The sequence below is a fragment of the Pelobates fuscus genome, chromosome 6, assembly GCF_036172605.1.
Source record: "Pelobates fuscus isolate aPelFus1 chromosome 6, aPelFus1.pri, whole genome shotgun sequence".
NCBI classification, from domain to species: domain Eukaryota; kingdom Metazoa; phylum Chordata; class Amphibia; order Anura; family Pelobatidae; genus Pelobates; species Pelobates fuscus.
In genome coordinates this window covers 81,108,430-81,133,607 of record NC_086322.1, presented here as the reverse complement: position 1 = coordinate 81,133,607, position 25,178 = coordinate 81,108,430, and the positions used below count along the sequence as shown (strand labels likewise).

Genomic DNA, 25,178 nt, shown 5'->3' with positions numbered 1-25,178 from the left:
CAGTGGTCCCAAGCAGAATGGTCCTTACACCCAAGAGTGTTTGCCACCCTAAATTTCCTGTAATAAGGGATTGCTGCTGGACTTAAAGTTTCTACTCCAAAGGTTCAAATATCATCACTGTCATTTGCTAATTATGGATTGGGCTGGATTTTGTCAGGAGACTTTTTAAGGCCATTATTCTCAGTCGTCGTCCTCGTAAATACTTTTTCCCAGCGTGGGATTTGGCTTTAGTCCTCAGAGCCCTTTTGTGAAGCTCCTTCGAGCCGCTTGAAGTCTCGTACAAATTATCATTGAAGAATTGTTTTTTTGTGGTGATCACATCTGCCAGGAGCATAGGGGAAATTCAAGCATTGTCTTGTTGCAGAAAATGGTGCTATCTTTCATTAAGATAGGGTTTTGGATGCAACACCATCCTAATTTCTACCGAATGTTCTGTCTTAATCAAATGTTTAATTAGCCTACTATTCCTCCATTTTGCCAGATCCTTCTAAAGAAACAAAACTACACCTTCTGGACATCAAAAGAGTATTGGAGCTCTATATCAAGAAGTGTTCTGTTTTTAGGATACCAGACCATGTATTTGTCAATTTCCAAAGTCCATATGAAGGTACAGAGGCATTTAACTTACCATTGATAGGTGATTGACACAATCACATTGGCATATGAAGTTAAGCGTCTCAAACTGCCTCTTCTAGTGAAGGCACACTACGCTAGAGGTGTGGCGATCTCTTGGGCGACTAAAGCTTAATCTTCAAGAAGATACTTGCAAAGTAGCTATGTGGTTATTTTATACATTTATACAGCACTACTTGCTAGACATTTCCTTCTTTCTCAGAAGCTGCTTTTGGGTGCAAGGTGCTCCAGGCAGTTGTTACCTGATTTTATTCCACCCATTTGGGATCTTGCTATAACTCACAGGTACTGCCACTAAATGTTTAAAAAACAGAAACTTTACTTATCGGAAATTCTTGCTACTACTGGGGTTCTCCGTTTGAGGCAACCTTTTAAAGTTATGAGAGGGAGGGGAAGTGGCTTGTTTTATTATTTTAACCCTATTTCTAGGAGTACTCTTCCACCATGTTTAAGAATATCTCCACAGGTACTACCATTATAATTTCTGGTAAGAATCATTTATGGTAATTACATTTTCTGTTTTTACTTGGTAATTCAGTCTAGTGGATGTAGACAAGGCTATTGTAATGCATCTGGTTTACCACATTTATCACATGGTTATTTTATAGGGCACTTATTCCAATTTTACATCAGAAGGCCAAAAGAGGTACCCCACATCAGGCTAAGCAGGCGGTACACTGCATCCATGCCATCTTCTCCAATAAAGAGGTGCAACTTGCACAAATATTTGAGGTAATATTCTTTACATTTATTGTAATTGACTTTTTTTCTCTAATGCTTATTTATGAAATGTATGTTGCTGTTAATGGTACAAAATGCACATCAAGAAATACATACTAATAACTTTTATTTTAACACTATTAGGATTAGCGTTTAGAATACAAATCTGTAATGCCTAAATGAATAGTGTTCTCCTTTACACAAGGTTTAATGTCCCCCTCTAGCTAAATTAAACATGACTGTGATCAGGTCAGGCAGCTGCATAACCCACCTCCCGAGATGTCATGCTGACACTACTTTAATCCAATCAATTCTCCTCATAGGAAAGCACATACACCTCCAGCTCTGTGCTCTCCCAATGACAGTCAGTGTGCCTTTAATCGTCCCTTTAAAAGGAATACAAAATTGTCACCCAAAGTACATATATATTAGCAAAGCTGCTTTACTTAAAATGCTAGATGATACTGCTTAATCTACTTTGTGGTATTAGCCTGTACATTTCTATGCTTTAAAAATTTTTAATGAGTGGAAGCTTTTTTTTTTTTTTTGCCTTTTCTTTTTCTTTTTTTTCTTCCTCTTCTTCTTCAAAAAGGTACTTGGGATTTTCTTGACCTATCATTTGCAGTTACCTGAATGTGAAGAAACCAAGTTTTAACTTTATTTTAGTGCAGTTTTATTACGCATGTTTTGTGTAAATTGATACGGTATATACTAGAGTATAAGCCGAGGCCCCTAATTTTACCCCAAAAAACTGGGAAAACGTATTGACTCGAGTATAAGACTAGGGTGGGAAATGCAGCAGCTACTGGTAAATTTCTAAATAAAATTAGATCCTAAAAAAATTATATTAATTGAATATTTATTTACAGTGTGTGTGTGTGTTGCGTTGCAGAGCCTTGGTGGGGGATGGGCATTTTTATTATTTTTTTAAAAAAATAATTTTAATTATTTTATTATTTTTAAAATATTATTTTATTTTATTATTCTATATATTTTTTTTTTGTCCCCCCTCCCTGCATGATACATGGCAGGGAGGGGGGCTCTTACTCCCTGGTGGTCCAGTGGCATTGGCAGTTCAGTGGGGGGGGAGGGGGGGCTCTCGCAAAACTTACACTGGGAGCTGACAGAGGTGCTGAACGGACCGGCGCGGAGATGGGAGCTGACAGGAGCTGCAGGAGAGGTAAGCGCTCGCTGCCAGCCCCCAGTCTGTATTATGGCAATGTAAATTGCCATAATACAGACAGTGACTGAAAATGTGCTGAAAAACTCGGCTTATACTCGAGTATATACGGTAAATAAGATTTACCCTTGGTTTGACATAATTAGCAAAGTGCTGTCCTTGCATGTTTTTTCATTGCTGATGATATCACTTCCTGTGCTTACTGTTTCAAGGATTTTTGATTTGATAGTATCTTGAACCTCAGATCTCTTCTCTTTTCCAGCCTCTCAGCAGAAGTCTGAATGCAGATGTACCTGAACAATTAGTAACACCTTTAGTTTCCCTAGGACACATTTCTATGCTAGCACCTGACCAGTTTGCTTCCCCAATGAAATCTGTGGTGGCAAATTTCATAGTGAAGGATTTACTCATGAATGACCGGGTGAGTCATTAAATAGATGCATTTATGATGTGTAACATTTTTATGAATGTATCCCATGTTTTGTACATTTTGTAAATACTTCATTTCCTTTTGTAGTCTAACGGTGACAAGAATGGCAAGCTTTGGTCACCAGATGATGATATTTCACCAGAGGTTCATGCTAAAGTAAGGCTTACTATTCAATTGCTGTTGTAATTATTTCACTTTCAAAGGTTTTGGTTTTTTTTTTTTTTTAACACGTTTTGTTTTACCAGAAAGTATACTGTGTGGCTGGAGTACAGTACTATATTTACAATTCACCTGTTATCCTAGACCATAACAAGCAAAATGTACCCAATAAGGAATTTTACATAACACACTTATTTGTCAATATATTCAAACTTATAAACGGTAACTTGGCAACCTCCAGCACTCCAGATGCTTTGCCATCATTATGGCTGTAAGAACATTATGGGAGTTATAGTCCATAACACCTTAAGTGCCAAAGGTTGCATACCCTTACCTAATTCCAGCGCCGATGTCCCTTATCGCATGGTTGTGCTCTGTCGACTGCAGCCAATGGGGGGAACCGCATGCTTGGCAAGCGCCAAGGGCTCATTAGGCCTTCCCCATAGGAAAGCATTGACTTAATGCTTTCCTGTGCGTTATTTGAAGACTCAAAGCATGAGGACGCCCAGATATCATTTCACCTAGTCAAACTCCGTGTAAATGCAGGAAGCGTCTCTAATTAGACTATAACAAGTTTTGCTAAAATTGCAATGTTTTATATTGCTGGGTTAGGGGAACAAGGACACACTGCACCTTTCCAATTAGATAAAGTGGGCTGGGTGCCCATAGTGTCATTTTTAATGGTTTAACCATGGGTTATATACATAAGTCAAATACAATTGGCAACATATTAGTACTTTTATATCACATTAATTTTCTAATGCACAAATAGGGAGATGCATGTAAATTATACCCAATTTAAAAGTGACACACCGTTCTAAATGTGAAATGCCCTTGCTTATTGGTTTTCATGTTGATTTCTTCACTTTTAGAACTTTTAACAATTTTAATATTTCATTGTAGCTGTAAACGTTTGTACATTTTTATTATTGTTTATTCACCTGTAGGTGCAAGCCATAAAGCTATTGGTGCGTTGGCTTTTGGGAATGAAAAACAATCAGTCAAAGTCTGCAAACTCTACTCTGCGATTGCTGTCTGCTATGCTTGTCAGTGAAGGAGATCTGACAGAGCACAAGAGAATTAGGTGAGGTTTCTGAAACTCTTACGCTTTATTTATATTTATTATTATTGGAAAAGTTGTACTTATTTGCTACTAAGAGACAGAGTAAAGCGTTTTGTTTTTTATTTTCAGTAAATCTGATATGTCTCGTCTGAGGTTAGCAGCTGGAGGTGCCATCATGAAACTTGCTCAGGAACCTTGTTACCATGAAATAATCACACCAGAGCAGTTTCAGCTCTGTGCTATGGTGATTAATGTAAGTGGCATTGCTCTCATCTATGAAATGACCTTTGAAATGGACAACTGCTCAGCTTTGTTCCTGGAATTTATTTGCATAGCATCAACAAGTTCTGTCATGTTGGTGCATTGAGAATGGGTCATGTCATAATCCAATATCATGTAAACATAGGGTATAAATTGTAGTGGGACATGAAACACAAGTTACAATCTAGTACCAGATATGTTTTGCTTAGCTTACAGATAATGTTGGTGAACATAGCCTAAGAAAAGTGTGGTAGCTGTGAAATAGAGAATCAAGTTAAAGTTCAGTTCAGATACCAATGGAATTCCCAAACAATGCTTGTTGTTACTACCAAGAAATGGAACTCTGCAAGAAATAAATTGAGTGTAAACTGGAAGAGGTGATGCATTGTGAGAGAAGTCAGTTTGCTAAGTAAGACATGAGTCAAGCTTTGGATGACATTAGTGCGCACAAAATAGAAAAGTTACTTAGGTTTATGATAATTTGTTTCCATAAAAATAGAGTGAATCAGTTGAAACCAGATTAAGGTTTATGCATTGGCTATGTGGATATACTGAGTTTTCTTTCACATTGCACAAATTTCTTCTCTGATGTGATGCATACATGTAGTATAATGAGCAATGTGTGTGTTGCCACGTAATACCCATTTTACATGTGTTTACTGTTTTTTTTTTTTGTTATATAGGATGAGTGCTACCAGGTGAGGCAGATCTTTGCACAGAAGCTCCACAAGGCTCTTGTGAAGCTACAGCTTCCACTTGAATACATGGCTATCTTTTCCCTGTGCGCCAAGGATCCTGTGAAAGAAAGGAGGGCTCATGCCAGGCAGTGCTTACTTAAAAATATCAGCATACGACGGGAGTACATTAAACAAAATCCAATGGCGCATGGTAAGTGTTGTTTTTTTTTTTAATTATTATTATTTTACTGTTACGTATAGTAAACTGTAAGTGCAGAAGCAACAATCATGCAAGGTATTGGCATAGAGTTCCTTTATGACCCTGTCCGAGAAATAGATTATCACAGGTAAATCAGCTGTTAAACTAAGACAGAGCTATTAGTGGAAAGACAGTGATATTAAGTGGGCAATTAGGAGTAGTGTAATGTCAGCAAGCCTATCCTCCTAGCTAAAATCAGCGTCTAGGAACTGCATTCTTGGTGTGCTCGGGCTAGGTCAAGTGCCTTCCCTTGGGTATCTGTGTGCCTCATCTTGGGTACTCCTTGATGTTTCTACTTCTGCATGCCGAACCTGCAGGCTCTGGATAAACGTCTCAAGGTAAACTCGATAAGGCGGTATAAGTGCAAAACCTACACCTATAAGTGGAGTGCTGAGAAGATTGCAGGGTACACTTACCCCATATAACTTGATAGCAAGCTTGGTATGCAATACATGTGAAAAAAAATAGAAAAGGCAATATAGTGCAGATGATACGTAAAGATAAAATTAGATATAATGGTGGTGAAGTGGAACACTCACATTTAAAGTAGCCTGTATGTGAACACTGGCTCCGTAATCAGGCTTGTATGCTTTTAAGGCAGCATCACACCTACACTCCACGATATGATGTATCTCAAAGATAAAACATAGAGAGAAGGGAACAAATGTGCAGTCTGTCTCAAATGGTGCAGTGGTGAGATTAACGTGCTCACCACAAGGTGATGCCCCCAAACCGTTCCATAGAAAACAAGGCAACGATCAGTCATCTTTCAGGGGTTCTCACATGAACACCGACGAGTCTCAGCCACGCCCCCGTGCATGGTAACTTATTATTTACAATGTATCCCAGCCTGTAAAACATTTTTTTTATTCGATTTATTATAAGCGGCTCTGTCAGTCATATTTTTATTTTATTTATTTTTTATTTTTTTGCTTGAATTGCAAAGACTTCCATAGTTGATTTTGCTGCTTAGTGGCCACAGGATGCGTAGAGGAAAGTGTGTTTTACTCACAGCTGCCTCCATGCTCTTCCTGCTGGTGTTCCTCTTCAACTTATCTGCAGGGAGCCAATGTCCGCTTTGTATTATCTCACTGAGGTCTATGGACGGGAATGTAGTGACCTCCATAGATATTGTCTCATGATTACCGACAAAATTAGGCAAAGGTAGCCCTGCCTTTTTCCAAATCTTGACAAGCCAAGAAAAATACATAAGGCCAAGTAGTTCCCACAGACAAAAATATTGAAGTGAGGTAAGTGTAGGATGACAGGGTTGCTTTAACATTAGAAATAATTCACTTATTTTGTTCTTATTAAATAAGAGACAGGCAAACGTACTGACATGCACACTGCTTGTTTCCATACATTACAAATGTATGAAGTCAAGTATACTGTCTGTAGTCTGCCCTTTTACCTTATTTAAGTGCTTCCCATACTCTTCATCCACCTCTGGTCTGCCCTCACCTCACTCCTCCAGTATTCTTTGATTTGCCCTCCTTGATGACCCGAAACCTCCTCAGTGACCCTGACATGCTGTCTTATTTGCCAGTGGTTGCAGTGCTGGCTAGAGTTTTTTTAGGCAGCCGTGCTTTGTTTGGGAGAGAAAAAGGACTACCTGTGGGTGGTCTTTCCTGTTCTCCCTTGTCTGTCAAATTGTCAGCATAGAGTTTATTCCACAGATTTGGCTGGGAAGTGGAAGAATACCTCTTTTACTGCTAGTACAATGTATAGATGAAAGGGACGGAGAGGTGGTTTACAGACATCTTTTGTTACATCCTCTTGTTAAATATGTATTGTGTAAGAGTTTGTATATCTGTTAATTTATTAAAATTTGTGTGAATAAATGCAATTGTTATCTCTTCTAGAGAAGCTTTTGTCCTTGCTACCAGAATATGTTGTCCCATACATGATTCATCTCCTGGCACACGATCCAGATTTTACTAAGCCTCAGGATATTGATCAGCTGCGTGATGTAAAAGAGTAAGTTTTTCATGCATTAAAATGAAGTTTCTATGCCCCATTATAGTAATACTTAATAACAGAACACATTACTGCTACTTTGTGGTAGTCATTCTAGTTAAACTTGAATTGTTGATTAGCTTGTAGATAACCTAAAATAGAAAATGATTTATTGGATGGGCTGCTTGCCATTAAATGTAGCAAGATCATGATCAGATTTTATTCACTTACATGCACATCTGCAGCTTTATCTGCCTAAAATTCAGTGCAACATGTCTCCCATATTTTCACTGGCACTGCGGTTTTTGCTTTATTCCCTGGAGGGGGTCTGAGGCTATGGTTGATTCAATTGACCTCATTCTATCTATAGTCTCATCTTGTTGAAATGGAATTGATTCTTCAAACAAAAATACATATATATGTAGATTGGAGTAGTTGTGTTAGTCCAGTGATGTAGATTCCAAAGTAACATGGGTATTGCAGTACGCAATTATACTTTTTGGGGGGGAAGGGTGCAGGAATCGAACACTACATATTAATTGGAAAGCTGTTTACACTAGATCAAAAGTAATACTGATCAATATAGTGGAATTTAACATTTGCAACTTAACACAAGTGATAGACTGGTTTAAGGAGAGCGAGAGTGATTTTAATATAAATAGAAGACTGTCCTGAGAGAGGAGCGTGGGTAAGGAAGAGCCAAAATAAACCAAGTCATGTAAACCGTATTAAATCAGACATATAAACTTTAAAAAAAATCTAAGTAGTCCAGTAAGGGATGGAAGTTGTTAAAGACTCAAACATATCAGCAGATCTGTATAGATTAAACTGGGTTACAGATTGCAGAAGTGTATGCCACGGTTTTACATTTCCACTAGCCATTTGCGAGTGCCAATTTAGCACTGTCAAGCAGAAATTCACTCCTGATCAGTGTGTAAGCTATATGAAATTCATGGTGTGACAAAAATTCCTAATCTGCATTTAGTCATGTATTTATAGTAATTCATGTATTGCAGCATTCAGTATTTTGTAACTATTTATTTGTTTATTTAAATAAAAGGTGTCTTTGGTTTATGCTTGAAGTTTTAATGGCTAAGAATGAAAATAACAGTCATGTCTTCATGAAGAAAATGTGTGAGAACATTAAACAGACCCGGGATGCGCAATCACCAGATGATCCTAAAGCAAATGAAGTGAGTATTTATTTTTTAAGTTATTTTGCAGCTATGGTTTTAAAGACCTGAGCATGACCATATTCCAAGTAAAATAGTGTCTTCTATATTGACAGGGACGTTTAAGACAATGTATTCTAAATACATCGACATTAATGATTATATGGTCCCCCTTAACAGCTTTCACTCTTCTGGGAAGGCTTTCCACAATATTCTTAGTGTTTCTGTGGGAATTGTTGCCCATTCATCCAGCAGAGCATTTGTGAGGTCATGCGCTGATGTTGGGCGAGAAGGCCTGGCTTTCAATCTGTTATAGTTCTTTCCAAAAAAACAGTTTTTGTGATGGGGTTGAGATTAGAGCTCTGTGCAAAGCAGTCCAGTTCTTCCACACCAAACTCATCCAACCATGTCTTATGGACCTTGCTTTGTGCACTGGGACACAGTCATGCTGGAATAGAAAAGGGCCTTTCCCAAAGTTGTAAAATAGCATTGTCAGAAACATCTTGGTATGCATTAAGATTTCCCTTCACTGGCCCAAGCCCTGAAAAATAGTCCTGTACCATTATCCTATGGAATCAGTATTGTCGGCATTTACGCACCATGCACCTCAGTACTTTGACTGTGCTCTGTGACTTTGTCTTCATGGCTTCTGTTTCTAAATGCTTCCATTTCCAATAATACCACTTACAGTTGACCGTGGAATATCTAACTGGAATGAAATTTCACAAACGGACTTATTGCAAAGGTGGCATCCTATAAAAATACCACTCTTGAATTCACTGAGCTCTTCAGGACGACCCATTTTTTCACAAATGTTTATAAATGCAGTCCGCGTTACTAGGGGCTTGATTTTAATACACCTGTGGCAATGGGTCTGATTGAAATACCTGAATTCAATAATAAACTTTTTTCCATATAGTTAAAGTGTGTGTGGTAGACCGTATTTGAAAATATTTTTTTTTTCTTCTAGAAACTGTACACTGTTTGTGATGTAGCGCTCTGTGTCATGAATAGTAAGATCACCACCACTCATGCTGAAGCTCCAAAGGACCCCGTATTACCCACCAGATTTTTTACACAACCAGAAAAGGTGATGATTTGTCTAATATTTGCTTGTGCAATGTATGAGATTAATTGAAAAATGAAACATGTAATTATGTGGCTAACTTGCTAAACATTGTGTGGTGACAATCAACTTCAGCAGGGTTATTTTGCAGCTGTGTCCTTTTGTCCTTCACTTTGCTGTTCCATTATGTTTAGGAGAATTTATGGTTACAGGAGTAAACTCCAAGGTGTATGGAAATTATTTAAGGACCACTCCACACTCATAAAGCACTTCAGCTTGCTTAAGTGCTTTATTTCCTGATATGCTCTTGTTAATTGTTGTTTATAGAAGTGCTGATTTCTCTTTGAAATTGAAACTTTTATAAATAAACTTCTGATTATGTTCGGGATTAAATTTGCTCCACAGAGTTGACAGGAGTGGCAGGCACACTCTTCCAAAACGCATCTGCCTTCACCCCAACATACAGTGTACCTGTAAGCACAGAGCTCATTTTACCAGTTTGTTAGTGGCTGGAAGCTGTGTGCACACTGGAAAGCTGAGCTCTTGTAAGTGCACATGTTTATAGCGCAAAATCAGAGGCTTATCACTGAGAAGGCTGTTGTAATTTTATCGTCACAAGTCTGTCCTGCGGATAAAAGGGGAATGTTTTTAAAGGCTGCAGACTCTTTTTTTCACACTGTTGTTGGATATACCTCCAATGACAAAGTTTTATAAATACATGCATGTGTTTTTTCATTTGAGGTATATGTGAAAGACAGTATTTTTTTATTTCTTAAATTCTATTTAAAAAAATATTAATATATATCTATTTAAAAAATATTAATATATATATATATATATATATATGTGTGGCAGACTTATGCAATGTATGATCATAAAATGTAACTAAATCCCCATTATTATTTGTTTTGCCTAGATTAGGTGTTTTTAAAAAAACTTTTAAAAACGAATAAAATCTGTCAACATTGAAGTTGCTGTTTAACAGATAGGAGAGTGCGCTGGATCTTGTGTATTGTTTTATATATATATATATATATATTTTTTTATTTTATTTTTTTATTTTTATATTTTTAACCCCATGGAGGGTTCATTTAAAGGTTTCTACATGGTGGTGTGGTCTCCATGTCTATAGGATATGTAGTTCAGCTCTCATCAGTAGTTCCATCCCTCAAGTGAGGTCAAAGAAACTGCTGCCAATGCTGATATGCAGTATGGATCCCCTTTAAACATTGGTGGTTCTATGGATCTGTGAGTTGTTTTAGTGACTGACTTCTGTGAACTTCTGTAAATGTGTTGGGGAAAATAATACCTTGTTTTGTCTTCCAGGATTTTTGCAATGATACTAGCTATATATCTGAGGAAACCAGGATTCTTTTGTTAACTGGAAAGGTAAGTTCAAAAATTGTATCTTAACAACACTATATTCACCATTTGTCATACGTTTTAGCAAAAATGTTCATAACTCTCATAGACCGTAGTGTGTAAAATAAAACTTTAAAGGTTACTCCTTGAACCCTAGCCAATACAGGTGTCTAAAGTTCTTTTTGAGTAAATGGCTGTCCCTTTTGTCTTAATTTATAAAAGTGCTTCTTTCAAGCACTTATTTTCCAATGTGCTTATAAATGTCCTAAGATGCACCATCCTGGCTGTCAGACAGTGGAAAGGGTGCTCTTCCTCAAGCTTCTCATAGATAAGTATTAGATTGGCGAAGTTTTTAACATTTATTTTGAGTTTTTGTATTCTTTCCTCAATCGTTTATGGGATCAATTTTGTAGGTGTTACTGTTCTGACTTTTGTTTCCATCTTTTACTTAGCCTAAACCAACAACCGTGCTTGGTGCAGTAAACAAGCCCCTTTCTGCCACTGGACGAAGACCTTACAATAGAAGCACAGGGTCTGAAACACTGAGTAATGTGAATGTCCTCATTGAGTCAGACTCACCAATTGGCATGAGGCAGAGGTATGTCCCAATTAGCCAACTATATATTGGAAAGCTAATACACAATGTAATTATTAAATGGCTTTCTTCAGTAGCTTGACCTTTCCAATAGCCTGCAGTGGGTAAGATTTATGGCAATATTCAATTTGTGTCAACTGGCAACAGAACTCTGCTGTGACACAACTAATACAGAAGTGAACTACTGCCTGGCGATTGTGCTGAAAAAGGGGCACAAACGAGCATATGTGGTGGGACTGTCCGTGTGTGCGCTCCTTTTGGAAGAGGGTGTCAGACATAGTGTCCCAGATCTTTCAAAGACATGTGGAATTGAACCCTTGGGCCAGGCCATTTAATGATTGGGTGGGAGCAGAGAAAAAAAACGCATTCACAAAATCACATTAGCAGCCAGAAATGCTCTTGCCCAATCTTGGTTTTAATCTAAATACGCAACCCATAGAAATAGTGCTTTCGAAACTCAAAGAGAATTATTTGATGGATAAATTAGCTGCTCCAGCAAGTGGCTTTATGAAGATATTTACAAAGCTATGGTAACTGTGGGAGATCTTCACGGGGGAAAGGGTAAGGGTGAGAGACAGGGTCTCGAGGCTTGTGGCTCTGCTTCTCCTGAAGGCCAACCCGGCATTTACATTTCAAACCCTGGCTTTGCTGCTCTGCGTTCTCTGGCTTTCTACTCTGGAAGGCTTAGAGGAATGTAATACTGAGCTGGTATAAATATATAGAGTGGTCTTTCTACAGAATGTACACTGTTATTATCAATATAGGTGCCCTAATGGAATGTGGAATGATGTATTGCTTAAAGGGATCCTATAGTGCCAGGAAAACAAACCCATTTTCCTGGCACTGTAGGCTCCTGTAGTGCCCCCCTCCTGTGAGGCTAAAGGGGTTAAAACCCCTTCAGCCACTTACCTGAATCCAGCAACGATGTCCCTGGGCACTGGGTCAGGCTCAGCCCATGCTCCTCCCCCTCCAACATCAGCTGGCGGGGGAGACCTAATGTGCATGTGAGGCAATGGCCATGCGCATTAGACCTCCCCATTGGATAACATTATTCAATGCTTTCCTATGGGGAAAACTGACACTGGAGGTCCTCATGTAGAGCGCGATTTCGGAAGCCCTCTAGTGGCTCTGTCAGACAGCCACAGAGGGCAGACTTAGAGCTGCAATGTAAACATTGTTCAACTTTGCAGCACTAAGTGCGAAATGGTCATAGCACCCATACTATTTCAATTAGCTGAAGTGCTCTGGGTGCTTAGTGTCCCTTTAATGTTATAACCTGTGAAAATTGATGCTACAACACTGTTTTTGTGTTGATTTATGTATCACCTGCTATCCAAACTTAAAGAATTGGAGAGGGAAGAGGTTTGAGTGAACGACTGCATGGGTGGAGACCATGCCAGCAAGGCTCACTCCATCTAAATTCAGTGTTTCTTTTGTAAAAGGTTTCTTTTTGTGTCGTGTAATATAAAGCAGCTACTTACTGTTCAAAGTTTTGTTTTTTTATACGATTTGCATACAATATCATATCAACACATGTACTTGTGATATTTATTGTTGAAACAGGTGGGAAAATGTAGCTCATGTTTCTAAACAGAGCCTGCACTGCTGATAACAATCAATATTTTTATTTCATTTATCAACCTTTTCAGTTCTGAAGTGTCGAAAACCGGTGTAAGCGAAAACGATGAGCATCCTGTGAGAATTATTTCTGCCACTCCTGCCAAGATGGAGTCTGTCAAAAATAAGGTACTGTAACCTTGTTTTGTTTTGTATTTTCTCTTTCCCCCTTTGGGTTACATAAGTAAACCTCAGTGAAGTGAAGCAACCTTCTAGAGAAGTTCAAACCAAAATTCCTCCACAACGATGTGAGATACTAGTAAAGTCATACATAAAAAGATTACTTTAATGCTGCTAAAGGTGGTTCTACAAGCTCTTGATCATAAGGGGTACTTAGTTTTTCATGCATTGCTTCTCCATTTTGACTTTATTTTTGTTAAATCATTACATGGTGTAATATGTCATGTTCAGTTTTTATCTGAGGTTGTATTTACCTAATTTAGAGAGAGCGAATTCAGGTATATGCTAGTCTTTTTTCAGGGGCTAGACACAATATTCTGCACTGTTTCAAGAGACAGAGTAGAACTTGCATTAATAAATGTACATGCTTGGCAGGAGGTGAATTCAGATCAGACAGCACCAACTAATGTTGGTACTGAACGGGGAAAGAAAAGATCTGCACCATCGCCAGGGACAGAAAATATACATAAGGAGTCAGAGGAGAAGAAAACAGAAGATCTTGGGCCTACAGCTCCACCTAAGCCAAGAAGAGGACGTCCACCAAAGTCTGAATCTCAGGGGAGTGCAGCAAAAACTGATGACCTCAATAAGCCAGCTGGAAGAGGTCGGAAGAGGGCAGCAGCCAATCAGGAAAGCCCTGGAGGTTTGGATGCAGGAAATGCAAAAGTACCAAAACAAGACAAAAAAACAGCACAAAGGCAAATTGACTTGCAAAGGTAATCTTTACTTAGGGCTGTTTTTATTGAAATGGTCTGGGTTTTTATCCATGTATAAAATAGTACTGAATTATGCCAATTCTATTCTACTGGTTTAAAATACTATTATAAGCTCTTCTCAGAAAAAGACGAATATACATTATTTATTGTTTACAAGGTACAGGACATTTTTTCCCCTCAATGTCCCAAATTGAGGACAAGTTAGTGACCCTAGTTTTTCTGAGATTCCATATATTTATTGGACAGTGCCACATTGCCAGGAGATAATTACCATTTTAAAGGAACATTCCAAGCGCCATAACCACTACAGCCTGCTGTACCCCTGCACAATCATACAGTAAGTAGTCAATCCATTTTAGTACAGTTTGGCAATTGGGTCAATGAGGTTACTTTAAAATTAAGAACGGTTGCCAAACTAACTACATATACATAATTTGAATCCCTGTCAAAAATATAAATATATACAGATATAGATATATATCTGTTTTTATATTAAGCATATCAATGGCAAACAAGAAATCCCATCTGAGTAAGGTTTGTTGTATTCTGATTGGCTGAAAATATGAAGCGGCCAATCGGAGATTTAACTGCAGTCAACGGAGGTACCCAGTCGGGGTGCCAGGTGATCCGTTACATTATCGTGCTGTTTTTAGTATCTACATTATCTAAAATGGTGCTTCACCTGAGAGTCCCATAACTTGTATGTGCTTATTTATCATATCCAATATCATCATGGACTCATTGACTATTTGAGTTGGTTAAATAAAGGCATGTTGCCATTATTATAATCAGATTCATTTCATGGTAATAAATACATAGTTTTCTTCCCAGCAGCCAGTTTCTAGGGAGTGAAGGAGATTCCTTGTGGGAGATAGAATCAAGTCCAGGATATTCTTCTGCTGATGCAGACCTGTTTAGTGAATGTGTGAGCAGTCAAGATGCAGAGGACACACAGCTAGAAGAAAGAGGATACCTAAAGGTGCCGCAGATAGTTTGAGTTTTTTGTTACTACATCAGCACCAGGAGTTTATCAGATGTTGCCTCTCTGATTACACCATTTAACTAATAATTTCCCTTTCTTTCTTTATAATAACACTCTTCGAATCATCCTCATCTGGATAATTACATTGACACAACCAGAATTTCCACATATGTATTCTTGGGTTATTTCTCAGCAGGTATGCATAGGTAGACCTGATTAATATTGGTAGGCAGGTAGCAGTGGAGGCTGTTGAGGTTTAAATTTGAGTTGTTGGCCTGTGCCTATTTAATCCTATGTTTTCAACCTCTGACCAAAGGGGTGGTCATGCCCTCACCATAAAACTACCTAAAATTGGAAAACCACATCCACTTTAAAGAAATGTACCTGTCCCTCACAGCTGCCACCATCTTGATTGGTTGCATTTTCTTCCAAGAGTTGTCTTCAGAGCTGTATTCTAACACATGCACAAGAGTACACCACTGATCACTAGTGATGGCTGAGGGCTTGACACGTTCTGGAAACATACAAAAGATAAAGTAGTCCCTTCTTTGTTTTATGATATATTTTGACTGTGTTGGAATTTCAGTGAAATTCAGACAGTTTTTTGGGGGGCATTTCATAAAAATGTGTAGAGCAAAGTAATGTGTTCAGTAGAGTAGTAACTGGGATTCATAGTTAGTGACAGCTAACCTTTATACTTTAGTGTATCATGAGACATAATGTCCACTTATATCTGCAGTGTTCGCGTTGGCCATCAATGGTGCATAGACAAATTGGTGGAAGCTCTATCAATTGGACCCCATACACCGTATTTGATAAAGAGTATAGTGACTTTGTACGCTAATACGTAATGTATTCACACCCAGTGAACATGGCTGACAGGACTGATATTTAATAACATTTGTTTCTCTCTTGATTACAGATTGTGCTTGTAAATAGAAATACTACATTTGTTTTCCCCTCACATTTTTAGTTGGTTGTTGCTTATTCTGTTTTTATTTTCTTTATAGGTAAAAAGAAAAGTCCTCTGCAAGGGAAGAAAATGAATGCCCGTTACTAGGCATGTTCTCCATACTTCAAAATCTGTTTTCTTCACAGATATATTAATTGCTTTCTACCTTTAATTATATAAACTAAAAAAAGAAACTGCTTTCCTAACCAGGAATCCTTTCTGCGGATCTGAAAAACTCACAAGGATAAATTCTCAGATTCTCTGAGACATTTTTTTTTCTTTCCTTTTATGAAGATTTAAAGAAATATGTTGCTTAACACCATGATATACTATTATGATGAAATGCAACAAAGCATTAAATCTTTAACTCTTCAAGGACCATTTTAAATGGTCTGGCAGCACGATAGACTGTCTGTGCTTTACTTTGCTTTACAAAACCCATCCAGGATACCTTTTAATGATTTTGTGGATATTCAACCGGCTTACATTCTAGTGCGAATAGACTCCTGCTAATTGGATTTAACTGTTGCTCTGCTGGAGCGCTTGAAGGCACACAACTTACCCAAGGGAAGGGAGCATTGAAGATATTTTTGCTTCATCTTTGGTAACTGTCTCATGTAAAGTTTGCTGCCACTGTGCTTTTCAAATAGAGCAAGATGTACAGTTTTTTTTCCCCTTATTTTTGGGAGGGTAGGGTTTTTTTTGTTTTGTTTTTTATTCTCTTGATTTGCAAAGTTACATGGTAGCAGATTTTCATACTTTTTATCAATTTCCCCTCCACAAAGTGGGGGGAAACTAAAATAAATTTTAGTCTGATTGATTTATGGACATTTCAGGAAACCATTTCTCTCATCTTTGTCATGTTCGGTTAATATAATTTTGAAAATGTACATATTGGTGTTTGTTTTATATTGCATATATCACCTTTAAAATCCCCTTTTACGGAAGAGCTCTTGTTGGGATACTGTATGAACTGACAGTCTGGCGTTTGATTTTATAATGTTGGTCAGCAGATTTTTATTAACAATGTAAAAAAAAAATCAATTTTTTAATAGATTAAATTAGGCAGCTTTATTAAAAAAATAAATTTGAATATACTGGCTGTTCAATTTTTAGATATTTTGCCGTTCTGAATTCCATGGTTAAAGTTTTGTCTCCCTATCAAAACAAATTTTAAAGGTTTTTATTTTAGGTTACTAGGTTTGCACTCAGCATTTTGTCATAGATAGAGTGGACACTTATGTGTGCACCAAATGCTGTATGTACACAGTGTATGTACACATGGTCATATTTAAGTTTGTTGCATACAATAAACGCTTCTAGGTGTCATCTTGTGTTCATTATTTTTCTTTTTTTTCCTCTCCATCCTTCAACATTTACTTGTACCTGTCAGTTCTGTTTGGTTTCATTACTTCTATAAGGAGACTGTTTGTTTCATAAGCCTTGTAGAATAATCCCATCTGGTCTATGATTAAAGCATAGCGAGTACGATGTGGAAAAAGTGCACTTCTTAATGATACTAAATAAAAACGAACAAGTATAGCAGCTGCTCATCAGTATTTCTGATCTACAGCTGCAATATTTATATGCCACTGTCTGTGCATCCTTCCTCTTGTCGGGGACAAGAGTTGGAAATTTCAGGTAATATGTCACAATACCAGATGGTAGGGTTTCTTTTAATACCTGCAGAAAAAAGAAACGGACGTCTTCAAATTGCAGTTACATACGCAAGATTGATTGCCTTTGCCGCATGGAATCTATACATTTTTAGTTGACCAAGTAATAAGGCTGTGTGTAAAAACAAAAACAATAAAAAAAAAGTAAAATTAACGCTGACTGCTCCCAATGCATTTGTTATTCCAATCCAGTTTTTAATTTCCAGTAAAACTAATAGACTGAAGTGACATTGATTGGGAATAATCTATAGAATTTATAAATGAGTGGTTTGGGAGGGGGTGCAGCCCATTTGAGATTTGTACACACATTCCTTTTATATTCTAGCTGCCTGAGCCCACATTTTTCCACGGTTTGCTTTTCTATATATATTGAAGCTGATCAGCATACATTGTACTTTAAGGTACATCTTCTTTAAAGTGGGTGCTTTGTAGGTTTGCTTGTTTTTTTATATATCTATATATTTTTTTCCCCATTTCCCTACATTTCTTGTTTCTTATTGGTTATTTTTATTTATTATCCTTTCCTGCACCACGATTTTATCCTCCTCTGTTTGAAGTAGGCAGTTTGTCATTCTGTGGAATTTTACTCATTGATGGGTTGTGGGTAAATTAGCTCAGCATTTCACAATGAACAATTGTAAAAGATCACGTTCCGCCTACGAAATGGCAATCCCTATTTTAAAATGGAAAAAAATAAATTCAACATAGTAAAAACAAACCTGTAAAGTGACAGTGTCCCTTTTGTGTGTATACATGTATTTGCAGTTATTTGGTAAGCAAATTGTAATCACTTGAAGTAAAGAAAATATTGTGATTTATATTTTGACATGAGATTATAGCATTCACTTCACTGGCCAAATACACACAACGTAGATATTTTCTTTGTAGATATACTCCCATGTAAAATATATATGCATTTATATATGCTTTTTTGTTCCTATTGAGGATATATTTTTAAAAACTGCTTTTGAAAGCTGAAGATCTCTTCTGCAGCCTTTGCAAACACTCCCTAGACTGTTAGACTTCTTTGACTGTCCAATCAGACTTTCCAACACGGCTTACTGAGAAGTCTGAGCTAAACAACCAGGAAGTAACTGAACTGGTTGTCTGAAAGCCAGGAGTGTGTATATAGGTTATAAAAGTGAGAATGCATATTGAAATCTGCACACGTTTTGTAAAATGAAAAAGAAAACACTTTACACACAAAGCACTTCAGAAAGCTGAAGTACATTAGGAGTCCCTTTAAGAGGTTCCAGAGTTATGTGGTGATACAATAGAAGGTTAGGGAGCCAATATTATTGGTGCCAGTTCCATTTTTTGGCATTTCGGAATTGAGCCCCAGTGTAGAGTGAGTTGATTAAAGGTAGGTTTTAAAATATGTTTAGGGTGCTTGGAAATGTGTTAACGTACCATTTATCCTGGGCCCTGTTTGAACCAAAATCATTACCCAGAAAGAAATCTATTTATAGCAGTGTAGGAGGGTAAGAAGTACTTATCCAAAATGAAGTGTCTTCATCTACACTTCAAAATATTTTATTCTAGTGGTTCTTTAATGTCAATGCTCAAAGAACAATACAGTGCAAGTTTAATATCACTATAAATTGGGCAGTTCATAATTAATGGGAGACTCTAGGCATCATGACTACTACAGCGCACTGTAGTGGTTTTACTGCCTGATGACCCATGGCTAGTCTTCCAGTAATATGTCCAACGGCTATCCCTCTGGTCGGAGTGGCTTTTTTTAATTTTTTATTATTCTTTAACAGAGGAAGATTAAACCGTAAAGAATAGTACCCTGGGTTGCATTGCAAGTGACATGTTCACAAGCAGCAATTATACAGTGCAATCGACTGTGAAGGCATGCGCCAATACATACGTCCCATACCAGGAATGACAGAGCCCCCATCCCACCCCCCAGCAAGCCTTTTTGGGCTATAAGCCATGGCCCTGGTCAAAGCCCAGCAGATTTACCCCCCACAAGTGCACCTTATTTTTTTTTATTTTTTTTCCCTCATCCTGTGTTTACTGTTGAGCATCAGCAATACACCAACATTGGCCTGATATCAGTCCGCATACATATGTATTGTATAGGAGGACAAGCATGTGTGTTGTCATACACAATAACATTAATATGTGATGATAGCAACCTATGTGCATAGTACCAAATCAATAAATAGTGTAGACTGTGTCCTGAGTTGCTCTTATAAAGCTGAAGTTCATACTTTAACATATTGTACTAGGTTTATTGGCAGAGTGTGTCAGCTGACACTCACATCAATGAAATCTATGTAGATTAGATATGTATTCATATGATAATGTGTAAGTATGAACTGCCTCTTCTTTATCAAACAAGAACTACCACAGGTTCCAGACACACCAACATAAGTGTCAAACCATTCGTAAACCATTGGTTTAATAGATTACCAGGGGATGGTGCCTAGAGAATCCAGGCAACATACCTGCTGTATTGGTCATGGTGCCTAGATTGTCCCTTTAACAGCACATTAATATTGTCTACTGTATTCCCAAGCTGAGATGTACGTTTGTTTCTAATTCCAAGAAAGTAATGGGAGCAGGGGCATATTGCCATTGCACAGGTTTCAAAACTACTGTTTTGGGTTTATTTTTTTTTCTTGTTATAAGCTACAGCAAATCTTTAATATTTCTGTTGAATAACCGTTCAAAACAATTTTAAATGGATGTTAAAGTAAGAAATTGAGAGGTTAGAATTGTGTAAACCCTGTCAAGTTCCTAATTCTAACTGAACTTCGGAAGTTTAAGCAAAGTGCATATGCCCTAAGTATCTTGTCCTTTAAAGTAACTTTACCAGTCTCTGTAGTGGTTGTGGTGGCAGGAGTGCTCTGGGTGCAGTCTGGTTCTGCTGGAGAAGACTGGCCCTAGTGTAGATGACCCAGGCACACAGCAGGACCCCAGTAAATTGTGCTAAAATGATTTGACATCTTATGAGAGATGGCACCAGGGCACACCTAGGCACCATTAGTTAAGAGTACTGTAGTAGTTGTTATGCTCGGAGTATCCCTTTACTAAAAAAAAGCAGCAACCTAGTTCTTCAGAGACAATTAGCCCAGGGGAACCAGCATTGGGTAATCAATGTCTAATCTATAATAATATATCACAAACCTTGCACGATACCCAGATAAGCTGCAAGTTTTATTTAATATTCACATATTACAAGATATATTCTTTAAAGACTGCAGAGTTTTGCTAGGACTCCAATTCTGGCTAATGTCATATCATTAGTGAGCCTGGAAAAGGGGCTCCAGGACTGGCTAATGTCTATTCTTTGCCTATTCCTATGCACAAAGTCATTCATTGGTTGAGAGCAATCGGCTAACTCAGCCAATGAATACCGGTGGATCAATATCTGTAGCAGAAGCCGTATGGCGTCGCAGCCAATAGTTTGCCCCATTACCGGTAATGGTGTCAGGGTACTCTTTGTATGGTATACTATGGCAGCTTGGTACTGACAGTGGTAACATTCCCTCTGTTGTGGTCATAGTGGTAAAAAGCATTGTGTAGACAACCATGTGTTAACATGCTCACTTAAAGGGATACCATAGTGCCAGGAATACAAATGTGTATTCCTGGGACTATCGCTTCTATCCGCCACCCTCCACTGTAAATAAAGGGTTAAAACCCCCTTTATTTACTTACCTGATCCAAGTGCTGCTGTTCCTAGGCGCTAGGTCAAAGCTCCCCTTATTCAGTCCGGCGACGAGCGGGTTCTAATGTGCATGCGCATGCATTAGACCTCCCCATAGGAAAGCATAGAGTCAATGCTTTCCTATGAGGAAAAGTTGACCTCCAGCATCAGATACCGAAGCAAAGGTCTGTTTTAAACCAGGAAGCCCTCTAGTAGCTGTCTGGTAGACAACCACTAGAGGTTGACTTAGTGCTGCAATGTGAACATTGCAGTTTCTCTGGAACTGCAATATTTAACATTACTGCACTCAGACCACTTCAATGGAGAACCAACCACTATGGAGATTAAAACACTGACATTTTTATGTTTTAAGCAGTAAAGCATAACATCTCAAAATATTAATTTATCCTTTTTTCCTGTGTGCCTTACAAAAGTAATTATCATATTTAAAAATTATTCTTAAATTTATAGCACAAGTCAGAGTATTCCAAATCCTCTGTTTTTGCCTAATCAGTTTGTCAATTTTGCAGTCTAGTTTTTAACTTGCCACCATTTGTTCATTGATTAAATTCTTAAGTGTGTCAGAAAGACGGCTTGTACAGCTATGTAGTTCACTACAGACAAGCAATCCTTTATATTCTTCCATAATACTCATGAAGACTCATAACGGCCTCCTAGGCTAAGCTGCTGGGATATCCCTCTCAAAATGTTTCTAAGTGCCATTTTCCACAACCAAAGCACAAGATGCAATAACCAAAAGCATAGCTGGTCTATCTTATCTTTTTCTTTTTTTTTTAAACTTGTTCTTGTTTGAAAAATCCTGGACACTATTAGGAAGTATTGTTTACAAACTGTTGGGGGGGAAAAAAAAGTATAAAAAAAAGTCATAGGGGGGGCACCCAACACCCAAACTAACCGGCCGCATTTTCCGACAGCTCCGTGCGGCACACTCTATTAACTTGCCTGGAGCCATAATCCCCGCACCCACCGGACCCCTAACCTGGCTCACAGCTCATCAACGGTATGGGGAAGAAAAGCAAGAAGTAGAGAGCAGATCCGGGCACGGGATCAGGAGATATAGGGGCATTTCTCCGAGCCGCATCGCGGCCTGCAGACTCCAAGATGGCGCCCGAGATCTATGCCTCACAATCCTGGGACGAGGATAGCTACCTTGCAGAGCCTGCACCGCTGACCCGTGCACCACAACTGCCGCAGAGACCCATGGACATGGGGGACGCTGCTCCAGCCACCAAGGCTGATATCAAAGCACTGGTGAAGGACATTTAGGCCATGTTCAAAGCGGACATGGCGCTGGTAAGGGCAGAAATAGCCACACTCACCAATAAAGTGGCAAATGTGGAGGTGGGCCTGGGGGACACTAAGCTGGCGCTGTGCTTACTCCGCAAGCAATACGTGGACCAACAGGCCCAACTGGCTGGAATGGAGGACCGGTACAAAGCAAGAAACCTGTGGGTCCGCGGAGTGCCGGAGACACTCACCAGCACGGAATTGCCTCACTTTTGCCGACGGCTCATAGCCACATTGCTTACACCACGACAAGCAAAGTCGATAACAATAGACTCTTGTTTCAGACTCACCAGGGTGGCCTCCACACCACGCGAAGGTGCCGGTGACGTACTGATTAAATTTATACGGGACTCTGACAGGGGCATGATTATGGGGGCTATAAGAGGCTCCCCCACGGTGGAGTTTGAAGGGGCACAACTGACGTTCTATAAAGACTTCTCCAGGCACACCATGATGTGGAGGAAGTCCTTTTGCCAGGTCACCCAGCTACTTCGGGACCAAGCTATCCCCTACAAATGGGGCCCACACCGACTACAGGCAGAAAAGGCGGGCGAAACATATAATCTATCCCACGCATCTGATATACCAGCCTTCCTGCAGGCACTCGGCCTTCCAGCGCTAACAACACAGCAACAGACCCGTCCAACATGGACTGTAGCGGAGATCACCCCTTTCGTGCCTAGAAAAGAGGCTCCGAAATCCTCAGCCCTACCAACCTGAAGCAGCAGCAAAGCTGGGCCCAGATGTCCTTTACCTGTTGCACATAACAAGAGACATACCTGACTAGGTCCACGTTTGTAATTTCCAAAACTGTTGCTATTGGTTTATGTTTTTATTTTATTTATTTTTTGGTTCTGTAAGCCTTCGAATACTACGTATTAAGCCACTGTCACCCCCCACCTACACCCAGAGTGCATAACACAGCTTAAAACTTACCGCTCACTACCTGCCGCACTCTCCGCTAGCAACTTAGTCCACCACACCCAGCTACGACATACACACCTACCTGAGCTCACCTAACTAAGGTCCCACGCTCAACACACTCACATATTGAGGTGCCTTAATCCCGCCTACAAGACATACCCCGACACTAAGCAAGTAGGCGCGTAAAGCTACACAAAGCCTTTCGTACACTTTATGTAAAAAAAAAAAAGAGGCCGACAATTTTCGGAGATGATGTATACTGAAATGTGATAACCGATCATGTATGACTTTTTATTGTCTCCCTTTTCTATTCTGTACTCGTACATTTTATGCCTCAATAAAAGAAAGATTGAAAAAAAAAAAAAAAAAGGAATAGGCTGGTCAGAAGGGGGGATTATACAATGATGCTTTCAATCATGGAAGGGGTGGGCTGACGGGCACGTTGCCCATGGTCTTAGTGCCCTGAGGTTACCATTCCTGAAGCGCTATGCCCATGATATTTAGTGCCTTGATGTTACTCCACACATCACAGTGCATTTAATGATGTGCTTGTGCAATGCTGATTGGGGTCATTTCCCTCTTGACCTCAAATGTGGGACACTAGTGAACTAACCCAGTTGGTGGAACAGAACCCCAGATTAGTTTTTTCAAACCTGGGTAAGTGGAGAAGAATGGTGAACGGTCTCCCATAATGCTTAGCCAACCTTTAGACTGGACATTATATGAAAATTTACAGTACTATGATAAGCCATCACTGTCTTATGTTTCTGTTGAAATATGACTTTACCCACATTGGTCCCATTGTAAAACGATCATTTATGTTGTATGTAGTGTTGCCATTTGGCCTGTGTCTGTATTGCTATAATACAAATGCCGGTATTTTCCTCCGTATAAACGGAGATTAGATGCAATGCCGGCCAGCAGGTGGCGCTGTGTGTGTGAAGAGAGACGGGGATAGGAAGTTAATGCATCTCTCTACTCACTGATCCACGGGGAATACATATTGTCCCCATGTCTCCTAGTGCTCCCCAGTGTCTTAGTGGCCCCATGTCTCCCAGTGTCCTCTAGTATCTGTGTCCCTGAGACACTAGTGGACACTGAAACACTAGGAGACACTGGGAGATATGAGGACACTGAAACATTAAAGGGACACTCCAGGCACCCAGACCACTTCTGCTCATTGGAGTGGTCTGGGTGCCAACTCCCACTACTCTTAACCCTGCAAGTGTAATTATTGCAGTTTTTTTTTTATAAACTGCAGTAATTACCTTGCAGGGTTAACTCCACCTCTAGTGGCTGTCTACTAGACAGCCATTAAAGGTCACTTCCTGAATCATAGCAAAGATTTTCTTTGCTAGAGCGTCGCTAGATGTCCTCACGCTGTGTGAGGACCTCCAGCGTCGCTCATTTCCTCATTGAAAAAGATTTTCAATGCTTTCCTATGCTTTCCTATGGGGAGCGCTAATGCATTGCCGCACATTAGGTCTCCTCGGCCGGTGGGCGGGATCAGTCTCTCCCACCGGCCGACGGAGACAGAAGAAGGAACGGCGCGGAGGAGGAGACAGCGACGAAGGACATCGTCGCTGCCTCAGGTAAGTGACTGAAGGGGTTTTCACCCCTTCAGTA

The 25,178-nt window shown here is 39.2% G+C and overlaps 1 protein-coding gene across 6 annotated transcripts in view; it reads left to right on the top strand.

Moving 5' to 3' along the window:
• The window catches only part of PDS5A (PDS5 cohesin associated factor A), an 82,813-nt gene extending 65,504 nt beyond the window's left edge, over window positions 1–17,309 (top strand). For 4 of the 6 annotated variants that reach the window (XM_063457883.1, XM_063457884.1, XM_063457886.1 and 1 more), the window contains 15 exons: window positions 1,242–1,365; window positions 2,796–2,954; window positions 3,051–3,119; window positions 4,070–4,206; window positions 4,315–4,438; window positions 5,130–5,334; window positions 7,245–7,359; window positions 8,399–8,531; window positions 9,481–9,600; window positions 10,903–10,965; window positions 11,391–11,536; window positions 13,183–13,279; window positions 13,706–14,046; window positions 14,878–15,025; window positions 16,039–17,309. In XM_063457883.1, the coding sequence (XP_063313953.1) occupies window positions 1,242–1,365; window positions 2,796–2,954; window positions 3,051–3,119; window positions 4,070–4,206; window positions 4,315–4,438; window positions 5,130–5,334; window positions 7,245–7,359; window positions 8,399–8,531; window positions 9,481–9,600; window positions 10,903–10,965; window positions 11,391–11,536; window positions 13,183–13,279; window positions 13,706–14,046; window positions 14,878–15,025; window positions 16,039–16,074 (2,017 nt within the window). In that variant the 3' untranslated portion in view covers window positions 16,075–17,309. The remainder of the gene's footprint in view (window positions 1–1,241; window positions 1,366–2,795; window positions 2,955–3,050; window positions 3,120–4,069; window positions 4,207–4,314; window positions 4,439–5,129; window positions 5,335–7,244; window positions 7,360–8,398; window positions 8,532–9,480; window positions 9,601–10,902; window positions 10,966–11,390; window positions 11,537–13,182; window positions 13,280–13,705; window positions 14,047–14,877; window positions 15,026–16,038) is intronic. The other 2 variants (XM_063457885.1, XM_063457887.1) reach the window with 2 other exon arrangements.
• Window positions 17,310–25,178: the final 7,869 nt, after the last annotated feature.